We start from the raw sequence: 12058 nt of genomic DNA, 5'->3' as shown, positions 1-12058 counted from the left end.
ATTGTGCAATCACCTGCAAAATTAATAATCATGCAGTATGAGGAGTAGTAAAGGAGGAATAATTGTAAGTACTGCACAACTGTAGTTTTCCAGGTCGTTCCTGAAACCTAAACGTGATCAAGGGCTCCCGATAATGTTTCCTTAATTTAAAGGACAGTCAGCCTTTTTTGACATGGGGACCACACAACTAGACCCTCTGCCAATCAATAAAAATGCTTGGAAAAAAACTACCTTTACTTCGTTTTCTATGCCCTTGATTCATTGTGCCAATTTGTTGTCCAACACAGAACATAAATGTAAATCAGATGATAAAAGAGTTTGCATAAATTTAAAGAAATACACTTTGAGATATATGTAAAAATATTCTTTGTAAGTCTAAGGACCCCTACAGTACCTTCATGAGCCCCCAGGGGGTTTCTGGTTGAAAGCCCTGGCTTTATTTTATTACCATGTTGAACATAAATCAATGTAACACAACACTGAGAATAATTCAAGAAAAAAAAAAAAAAGGTTTTATTTCCATTACCGGATGCAGTACCACTGCTTGCAATATTGAAAATATCTATATAAAACTGCACATAACAGCCCATGAACCTTGTGTCAATAACAAATGGGACCCGTGTTAGACAGCGCTCTATGAATTGAGTTACACAAATATCATATCCAGAACGTTTGGCCAACGTTAGCAATGCTCATCGCATCACAGTTTGCTCCGTATGTGACACAAACACTGCTGTGGGTGGATGGGTGTTTCGCAGCTTTTACGCCCTGGTGACAAAATTATTGATGACAACGCATCACAAATTGCACTTATTTCATATACAGATGACAGGGTGAGGGGGGGATGTAAAATATTAAAACAGCAGCGCCGGGTGGGAACATTTACTTTTTTTAAATGAAAATTTAATGTTTCAATACAGAGCACAATTTAGTTAAACGGCAAAGGATAGCTGACAATTCAAAGGTGATGTGAGATTCATCAGAGGTTTGCGGCAGTCACCGCATCTGAGGAATACGTGTGTGCATGTATATAAAGAGCATGCATGTGACACTGGGTAAAGTGTAGGTCGAGCATTAAGGAGGAAAAAAAAACATATATCATAAAGAATTAGTGTTTTATATATAAACACACAAAATAAAACTATGAGGTAAAAGTGGATATGGAAATCTTGCTCTTGATTGGCCAGGAGTTTAAAAAGATCAACTATTTCATGTCCACTTCCTCATAGACAGGTTACAGGGGCAATCTGTAGTCAGAGATAATTAAATGAAACGTGAGCTCATCTTAGACTGAGTAGAAGGAGAAGGAGTTGGACAGGAGTGTGTGTGTGTGTGTGTGTGTGTGTGTGTGTGTGTGTGTGTGTGTGTGTGTGTGTGTGTGTGTGTGTGTGTGTGTGTGTGTGTGTGTTGAGGAATCAGGAGGCAATTTATGAATAAGACAAGCAAATACAAGACAATGTCTCTAAAAGCCGTATATATTCCAGGGAGGTGTATATTCTCTTTCCTAATGCACAGACCACATATAGAGAAACACTGCAGTGGCTTATTAAAGTCACACTTTCTATCAAGACAGTACCTTTTATTGAACCCAAAGGAGACTGAGATATACAATCACTGAAAAAGTCTAAATGTTAGCTGTAAATCTAGACACACTGAACCTTGCTGCTCATGTGAGAAAACAGGTTTGAATCTGACCTGCAACATGTTCTGTCTCTGTCAAAAAACAGAGCCATTCTGAGCCATTCCAACAGCATTTTCACCACCTCTGCCATTGCTAAATGTACAATCGAGACATTTCCTAACAATCCTGCCAAAATTTTACACCATAAAAGGCTTATTTGCATAGCAAATGTGTTACAGGAAGCATAAACAAAAACAAAAAAATCAACTGTTGATGTTTTTTTTTTATTTTATTTTTTTTATCTCAGTTAAAGATTTGAAGCTATGGTGGATAAGTACAGTGAAAAATCATACTGATGTGAATGTAAGTGCATTTTGTATATAGGCACGTTATTTGTGCCGCAAAGCCTTTGCCATATGCAACAAGAAGTAGATTAGCCTCATATGTAAAAACATGTCTGACAAGGCACAGAGTGGGAACATTTCCTCGAAAAAAGACAAATGCTCCAAGCACGTGAATGCTTGCGATTACAGATTTTCCCTTCTCCTTTTTTTGCATTCTTTTTACCTCTCGGAAGCCTGACATCCATCCGTACCCTCGCTTTTTCTTTTGTTAATTCCTTCATCTGCTCTTTCTTTTCCATACCCACCTTCCACCAGCAGAAAGCAAAGGGTTTTACGGCACTGTAAGGAAGATAGCAGTCACTCTTCCTCGATTTTCAAACACCAAGTCATGTAATGGAAAGAAACAGAGAAAGAGAGAGAAGGACAGAGAGATAAAGAGAGAGAGAGAGGCCACGGCATTCAGGAGTCCAGGCGCCCTGCTGAGCAGAAGCCATTCTGCCTTACACTATCTTGTCACTGCAGACGCATCGCTGGGGCAGACGGGAACAAAAAGCAGCCCAAAGTCAATTGTCTCCACTGCTGAATGGCTTTCTATTGCAGGCTGCATACATTTACTCAGGCATTTGAAAAAAACAAAAACATAAAAAAAAAAAGATTGTGCTATTGTAACTAAAGGCGAGAGAGGAGGGTGGTGCTCACTAATATTTACTTTGGATGGTAACGACTGGGTTCATGATGATGTCATAAAGAGACTGAGACGCACGGCTTCCCACCTACACAAATATGATTCACGAGCCGGAGTCAATTTTTCATAGTTTCATGGTTAAGTGCTCCTTTGTTATTTCGTAATTAGCAAACAATTAATGAGTATGTTCTCTCATTAATTAATAATCTGTAATTACGGAGTATTAAAATGAGCCGTCACATTCATAATAATCCAATCAATTGATACTGAAAATATCACTTTCAGATTATTTTACCACCCTATTATTTAAAAAATAGAAAATAAATGGCAAAAAAAAAATAGAACAATAACAATTCAAGTAATAACAACAATAACCCAGCAGATGTCAAATTAACTTCAGGGTAGATTTAGTTGGCTCATTACCGCTTTGTCAGGGCGCCTCAAAATGAATGGTCCCCGAGGGTTTAAGAAACGCTTACTCTCGAAATCCTTGCATTCCATTTTTTCAAGGTAATGCTTTTAGCCAGCCTCGCATGTGGTTAATTACGACGGTGCCTACAAATTAATTCAGCCGGTTCAGAGTGCACAAAGAAGGGTCTCGCCGCGGATGCACAAATAACAACACGCAGCTGAAAAACAGCGTACGTGTGTGTGTGCGCGCATGTGTGTGTGTGAGGGGAACAGCACAGCGGGGGCCACACTGCCGGCTTCCTGCAGTCTCTCCTCCAGACCTCCCGTTTCTGAACTTGATGAGTCAAAGGTCAGAAAAACAACAAGTCAATAGGCAGGCAGCCGCCGCCGAGGCAGCAAACAAGGGAAGAGGAGAGAAACCGAGAGAAAGAGGAGCCTATGATTTTGGCCCTGTAATAGTTTTCTGTAATCTCTCTGTATTGATTAAACCTCACTTCAGAAAGGAGTGTTGCTTCAGAGCACACCTAACCCCTCTCCTTTCTTTCTCTCTTTCCTGGTCAGAAATGCCATATGGAGGTAATCTTTCACCTTTGTTATTCCTCGCTGCTCCAGCTGCATCTGCCACTGCTGCCGCCAGCCCTGCTCTCTACCGGCGGAGAGAAAGCAAACAACGTGCGCGCACACACACACACACACATGCGCCGTCTGATTAGCACACAGTCAACCCAGCAGAGGTCTTCCTCAATTCGCCGCTGCACTTCTGTATTCCCTTTCGAAACAAACCAGACAAGTTTATTCTTCACACGTTAAGACTTCTTTCACCCTTCCTGCTGGGATTCCTCCATTGCTGTCCCGGGATTAGAAACAATATAAGCTCCACAGAAATTAAACTAAAATAATCTGTTTTGTTAATTACACCTCCAAATGAAATGTTAGCAGGAGCGGAAGCGAATGACATTGTATAATACATGTATTTCAAAGGATTCTGCAGAAAAACATGAAAAAAATAGCCACCTCACAAAGACCACTAACTTCCTTGGAAAAACAGATACTTGGGAAAAAAAAATAAAATAAATAAAGGGAGAGCAAAAAAAAAAACAGCATCTGCTAACAAAAAAATGATTTTCAAGCATTCTGCCATATTCCCTTCATTTGATTCATTTAAATGCAAAAGCGAGAGAAAGTCGAAGGGAAGAAGAAAAAAAACAAACCCCTCCTGCTAAAAACACTCAATTTACTGACAGGCAAATGACTTCACGCTGCCACTTAATCTCATTTCTTGCATAATGCCCTCTAATTAGCATATCAAAGTGAATTAATACTTCCAGGGCATTAGCAATGGGGAAATCTACTCAGGGCCTCCAGTAGCAGTTAGTGGAGTGCCAAGAAAGCTCCCCAACACTACAGACAGCTTTGCATTGCAAAAAGCTTGTATCCATTTATCCACCATGTATGTATCTCTCTCCTCTCCTCCTCTACCCACCCTCTCTCCCTCACATCATCTAGCCCAGCCACTCTTTGAAAGAGAGAAAGAAAGAACATTTTTTCATGCCGATTCTCCGCGGTGCCCCGGGGACCCCAAAAACAACTCAAACCTATCAGTCCGACAAGACTTTGAATTTGTGGTAATCTGCGGTTAATCTGACAATTAACTCGGCACGTTTCTGTACTCGTCAACACGACGGTTGTCATTCACAACCTTCGCAATGAGAGATAAGAAGTTAAGATCAGGCAGTTTTGGGGTATAAATGCGCACATCCTTGACATTCTCATAGACGAGGCAAAGGTACACACTCTTAACACACTCATGCATCCCGAACAGTCACACACATCATCTCTGTTTGCTCGCTCTACAAACAGATGTACATACACAGCTTTTACTTCTCACTGTTTACATAGCTACAGTAAAAACACTTCAGGTTTGATTTACCCTTTTTCGCCTTTAAGCCCCCTTTGCATCAGATCCAAAAGCAACAATGAATGTTTCATCTTTTCAAAGCTCTGTTCTCTGCTGCGATTCACAAATACAAGGCCAAGAAATCTCTCCAATTGGAACTTATTCATACATCAGCACTGGCAGTTGTTAGCATTTTCTCTTATTGTATAAAGAGAGATACATTTAGCAGTGACTGCATGGCACAAACTGTACAATATCAAAATCACACACACTAAGCTAAATTATAAAGATTGCTAATTGCAACAAAAAAATTTTTGCTACTTTTTAAAATCTGTAATAAAAAATGATTGGGTTAAAGACAAACATAAAAAATCTCCACAGCAGTCGTAAATTGTCAGAATGTCAGAGACTGTGCTAAATGTGCATGCATTGTCCCATAACTTTCAGGAACTTTTTCACATTTGTTCTTTCACTGCAACTGCACCAAAACCTGACAACAACCCCTCAACTTCTCATTTCTTCTACACATCTGTTGAGTACGATATGCAAAATACTGCTCTGACACTAAGTATTCACTAGGTATGTGTGTGGTGCGTTAATGGAGAAAAAAGCCTCCAGAAGATGTGTCTGGCTGAAAAACAATAACAAGGAGTAGCAGTAGTAGCATGCTTATCAGTGGAAGTATCTCTTATCACTCTGATGAGACAATGTCCTTCAACGGGCCTGTGGAGGGAAAAAAAAGAAGAAAGCGACAGCTTCCTTCATCACTCAATAACTGTACGCTATAGCTGGTAAATTAAGCATCGGTACTGCTGCACTAGTCTATTTATAAAACCAGTTAACAGTTTTAAAAAAACTGCTTTCGTGATATTATTTCAGATAGCGGGAAACAATAAAAAGCGAACATACATGTACGGAACAGGAAAATATCATGCTTGTGTTCACTTCAGAGTTAATAAACAAATTAGCAGAATGAAGCTTGTTAGGAAATTAGTCTGGATGCGTTAAGACGGAGGAAAAAAAGAAACCATTCAAACAGGCAGCGTCAAAGGGATTAAGCAAGATTACAGCAACTGAGCTAGTAAACAAGCTCATTTAAAAAATTAGCATACTTAGGGACTCTACTCTTTATGCATATTTAATTAGAGCTATAATGTAATAAGGGACATAGCTGTATTACACGTAACATGATAGGTGCACATGAAACCACAGTCAACAGCTGGAGGTAGGTTTAAAATAATCAAAATACTTGTACAGTGTAACATTAAATGGAAAATTTTCTCAGAAATAATGCAATAAATGCACTTACATTTAACTGCATTTGTAAGCAAATAATGGATAATATTTAAAAACACAAGAATAGACTTTAGAAAGAAAAGTATTGCATGATTACACCTATATATACACTAACACACAATTCACTCATAAGCAAACAAGTTATTATATATATATATATATATATATATATATATATATATATATATATATATATATATATATATATAAAATTATTAAGTAATACAAACAGAACTAACAAATATTGCTACAAGTGTGATTGCATCATATAATAATTGCTGTTAATAATGTTCATCGTCTGAAAAATCCTCTCATATGCACACAAACTGTGAGTCACCACTTATAAGCTATTACTAAATATTGTAGAAACGTAATCTTCTAAAATTTTCTAAAGTTGCTTTGTAATGATTTGTATCGTAAATAGCGCTATACAAAAAAAAATTTGTATTTGTGTGTATATATATATATATATATATATATATATATATATATATATATATATATATATATATATATATATTAAATGTAATATATTTAAGTATTATTTAAATATACTAATATATTACATATTACATATATTACATTAATATATATTTAAAAAACACCTCACACCAGATCACATAATGTTAATGTAAATGCAAATGTAAAATAATAATGATAATAATAAAAAATTGTCTTGCAACTATTCATCTTTTCTTGAGACACAACAGTAGCCAGTTTAAGCTGTCACGATACAGCGACAGCATTTAGTAATTAATTTCTTTATCTTTTTTTTCCTCATTCCCTCCATTACTGAACAGGCATAAAGAACAACTCAAGCAGACCGGGCAGTGGATCAGGGCCTTGCCCTCCCGCAGTTGAAACCTCTAACGGCCGAGAAGTTCATTAAGTTTTATGATCTTCCTCCAGTCACTTCTGCTTATAAGCCACACAAAGGCCACAAATCTGCCTATACAACCACACTGAGATATGATAAACACATGAACTGATATCTGAATGCCATTACATTACTGTATTCATCTTTGTTCAAAAACTAGATTTAAGCTCTAGTATGTGAATTGACCATCTCTTTCCTTATCAAAAATTAAATGTGTAATTTGTGAACCTATTAATATTCATACATTCATCATACATACGATAAAGTTTACTTTATTTATTTTTTAAATAGCACTCAAAAACATGCTTATTTCAAAACACATATGTGTATTCAACACAACATATAAAATAAACTTCCCTTTTCTTATGCTTAAAAATTAAAAAGCAAAGACAAAAGCACAGTTATTAGTCTAATTCAGTGCGTTTGCCATTGTATTTTGGGCTCACCTTACAGGTTTCGCTCTGCTATTCTCCTTTCGCATTATCCAGCAATACATACTGCACATTCCTGGTAAATGCCCCTTATCTTAGGGTCTCTCTGGATTCTGCATATCTGGTTATGTGGTCATTCTCTCTTTATACCTGCGCCCTGCATGATTGCAGAACGCGCGCGCCTTTGCGCACATCACGCGCGTGTTAACCGTCGCAGCATAAAGGAAAAACTGCATATAAAACTACATCTACTAAGCTACTGGACGTACTGATCTGATTCTCTTCCCTCAAAGAAAAAAATAAACTGTCTTTTGTGAGACAGTGACATATGCTAATGTTCCGTGTCATTGGGGCAGGCTGTATAGCTTTGGTAACGCACGTGCTGAATTGATGCTGTATATATCATTGGACTTCATTTACAGTGCGCGCGCGACAGACTATTTCTGAGGTGCTTGAATGTCAGAAAAAAAAGTGGAAATCGGCTATTTCTGTTTGTTTCTAAAATATATTTTTCTTAATTTCTATAAAGCACTTCTAATTACAATAAAGTGATGTCACACACGAGCCACAGGAAAGTAAACATTTTGCAAAATAACCTGCGTTCGTGTTTCTGCAATAAAAATTGATTTACAGAAGGTCCCTAAATGGTGTTAGTGATAAATTAAAGTAAGCCTGCCATTCAGGATCAATGTTTTGCATTAGTTAAATATTGAAATTTACAAACAAATATTAACACCTGCCTCCGTCAGTGCTCAGTAAAATAAAATAACAATTAAATCAAGTTTAATTACAATTTTAATTTTTAAGTGGTGCAAAAGTGACAACTTACAGTTCATTACACTTTTTAACCACTTTGTATTTAATTACTGATAAAGAAATCCATATTAAGTTTTAAACACACCTAGTATTGAGTATAAACTGCATAAATTAATATAAGATTATTAGGATTTAAATATTTTCCCATGTGTAGCCTATGATCTAAACATTTTTTACAAGTTAGGCTCCCAACAAAGTAATAATAAATGGCATATCGAAAATTCCTTATCAGAAATAACAAGCTCGTTTTCACACACAGAGACACAAAAAATTATAATAATTAAAAAAAAACAACGGCGACGACACTATAAAGCCAAGCGTCTTTGCACGTGTCGGAGAACGATGTCACCTTCACAGCGCTGGCGTCTTTCATAATAAAATGGGGGCAATAATTAACTGCAGGACCGCCGATACTGCCAATAATTATCCAGTAAATTGGTCGCATAATTAGGCAGAGGATCGCTGGAATTGGACTGCGCTCAGAACCACGAACACGCGTAGACGCTCACTGGGCTCGTAGTAGTACAATTAAACAAAACAAGCCTGATATACAACACCAACCCCGCACTAAACATATCCTCAATGACAAATGAAGAGTATCCCGAAGATGCATAATTGCCTAACAATTCAACAAGAGTGGGTCCTGAAAGATTAAATGGATGGTGTGAGAATAGCGCGCTGTAAACAAGGGAACTGCCGGGGTGCCTCTCTCATACATGCCCCCAGAAGAAGGCACTCAGTTCAGCCTCACGATGCAACGCAGAGGGAGGGGGGAGCTCATCGGTGCATATTTCACAGTCTTATTCTTAGAAATCCAATTATTACTATTAATTCTCAGAAGTAAGAAACGGAAATGTGGATGCTAGATATGGCTTGGTACAACTGGATCCCGCTGACGACCAAATAAAAAATAAAAAATAAATAAAAAAATAAAGCAAGAAAGAAAGACCAGTAAAGATGGCGGTGTCTGACGGATTACTGGCACTGTATTGTTGCTTTTTTCTTCTTGAGATGTCGGTGCGTAATTTTGCCCTTGTGTTGGGGCATGCATTATCTTACCTGTTTTCTCTTTGATCTCGCAGAGGACACTGAAGAGGGCTGGCTTCATTCTGTGACAGTTGAGCCCATGTTTCCTGTGCCATTTGGGAGCAAGAAACGAGATTGATATATAGTCACTTAAAACTCATAATTCCGTCACATTAAAACTTAATAAGACATTAAGTCTCAAGTTTAAATTGAACCTTAAACTGCATTAGATTAAAGGTGATAAAAGCATATAGGCAAAGCTGGATTTAGACACATCAGAGAAGTTCAAAACAAAGCTACGTAAAATTACTAGCCAATATTTATATTCATTGTAAACAAAAACATTTTGTAATTGCTAAGGGCTGTAAAAGTTTCAAGGCCTTCTTAAGTTTATAAGTAGGAAATTGTGATGTAGAAACTTTTAATGAGATGCCCACATGTGTTGTGTAAGGCTACTTTACCTGTGTATCATTCTCAGAGGCTAGTTTTTTTATATCAGCTACAAGTTTAGTGAAAAGTAACTATGATATTCTGTCTAAACTTTATAACTTGAGACATTGTCATTATAACCTGTGACAAGGCCACCTGGAGTTCAGATGCAAACGTTACTCAATGTATTACTGTATTAACATTTGTGAAAAATTAGAGTTGGGACGAGGGTTTCAATGAGTGGACAGAACTGTAAAATAAAGTTAGCTGTTGTAACGTGTGAGTGGAAGCACTAGTAAGCTATTTTACAAATCAAATAAGAAAGCATGAATATAAATACTTTCTGAACAAAACAATGTAAACGTAAAAATGCACCAACTTTGCTTGCGCCTCGTCCAGGCTTTGGTCGGTGATGGTCATGATCTGATGCAGAATGTCACCGATGTCTTGTTTTCTTCCATCCCCATCGGTTCCGTCGTGTCCATGTGGAGGCGGCAGAGCCATGCCTCCTTGTACCGAGTGACCGGCCAGGCTGACACCGCCGAGAGCCTGCATGATCCGGGCTTGCTCGTCCATAGTCCGCAGCAACACAATCAATGCGCTCGTGCTCAGTCACTAAGATGGGTGAAATTAAAGTCGGGTAATGCACATGCAAAAACAACTTGATTATTTCATGTGCGGTGGTTAACGGGTCGCTATCGTGCACAAAATATTGACCGTGAAGCAACGTAGCAGATACGATAAATCGCTGGATGAAATATAGTAGAATTGATGTCCCAGGAATCACTTTATGGAAAAGATTTAAATCGTCTTTGATCCTCCTGTACGAATGTCCATCGGAGAAAAATGAGCGATGCTATTTCGTGCCTATTATTTCAGTAAACTTCAGCGTTCAGGTGACAGTGGCTTGCCCGTTCAATCCTGTCCGAATCTTCATGCCAATTTGTCTTTTTCTTAGAAGAGCTGGGTCCTTTGCAGATGTCTGGAATTCTTATTTTCGGTCTTCTTAGGATAATTTCGCCTTGTGCACTTCTGGAAAACTTGGACAAATCCTTAGTAGCCTATTACAAAGAGTTGCAAGCAAAACATCCCATGCCTTTGATGGAAAGTAACGATTAATTAAAATTAATGATTATATAATTAAAAATACGCACACTGAGTGTGAACAACAGGCAAAAATATTGCCTTTAAAACGATTTTCCAAAAAAATAAAATAAGAAAATAAAAGAAGCCGAGTGAAATAAATTAAACCATCAGCACCGGCGACCAGAGCTATAAAGATTGTAAGGGAAAAATATATATAGAAAAACGTATAAAAAAGTTTTCTTACTTTCAGTAGGGAAAATAGAAAAACTGGCGAAAAAATTAATCACGCGCCATAAAGCGATGCGCAAAAATATCTGCTGGCGGAAATTTATGAGTCGAGCGCGCGGGCTGTGTGTGCTTTATGTTGTTTGATGGCAGCGGTAGTGAGCGATTGACAATGTGCCAATGCCATTCACTCAGTGCGGACGTGTCAGAGAAGAAAAAAAGATACAAAATCGACATCAAAATGCACGCTCCGCCCTGTAGAGGAGGGGTCTTAGATTCTTGTCACTTCTCGCCGAAGCCCCCGAAAACAAAATGCCAGTTAGCTACTAATGATACTGCTGGTGGTGATAATGATGAGACCAGAACATCAAATCAACAGCGTTTAAGTCTCCACTTTAAGCGTGCCTCATTTAAAAGAGCGTCCATGTATTAACATGCCGTTACATTATAACCATTTCCAATAAAACAAACAAAAGGTCGGAGTTTTATATTGTCTGATTCAAACTAATAATGAATTGCACGGGCCCCCTTCGCTTCCTTACACCATAGTATGGTCGCCTCCAACAAGCCGTGCTCGTAGGGGTAGGAAAGCAGAGGACATGTTTATAATATTGGAAATAGACGCCGTGAACCAATCAGCAAAGAGTCCGCGATTGAGCGACGGCCCCAAGGACCAACGGCTGGCTCCCGCTGAGCAAGAACGCCCGCCTTCAGAGCACAGTACCTTTGCTACGGTTGTACAGAGAGATATCAACTTCTGATTGGCCGTTGCCAAGGGTGACATCTACTGCAAAAGCAGGCGGCGCTTCGCAGCGCTCCTTGGCAGTTGCTATGGTAGCAGACTGCTCGGTGGGCTTGAAGCAAGGAGACACACTGAAACATATCTGCGCTTCCTCCGGTCTTTACTAAACCCA

General features: G+C 38.3%; 1 protein-coding gene across 8 annotated transcripts in view; it reads right to left on the bottom strand.

Moving 5' to 3' along the window:
• Positions 1-11827, bottom strand: part of LOC132097600 (pre-B-cell leukemia transcription factor 3) — an 86121-nt gene extending 74294 nt beyond the window's left edge. The window contains exons 1-2 of one of the 8 annotated variants that reach the window (XM_059503439.1): positions 10213-11827; positions 9438-9517 (exon numbers count right to left, since the gene is read on the bottom strand). In XM_059503439.1, coding sequence (XP_059359422.1) covers positions 9438-9517; positions 10213-10409 — 277 coding nt within the window. In that variant the 5' untranslated portion in view covers positions 10410-11827. The remainder of the gene's footprint in view (positions 1-9437; positions 9518-10212) is intronic. The other 7 variants (XM_059503441.1, XM_059503440.1, XM_059503443.1 and 4 more) reach the window with 7 other exon arrangements.
• Between the last annotated feature and the right edge of the window lie 231 nt (positions 11828-12058).

This window comes from Carassius carassius, chromosome 21 (genome assembly GCF_963082965.1).
Source record: "Carassius carassius chromosome 21, fCarCar2.1, whole genome shotgun sequence".
NCBI classification, from domain to species: Eukaryota; Metazoa; Chordata; class Actinopteri; order Cypriniformes; family Cyprinidae; genus Carassius; species Carassius carassius.
Note: the sequence above shows the minus strand (reverse complement) of the source record. Positions and strands in the feature narration are given on the sequence as shown.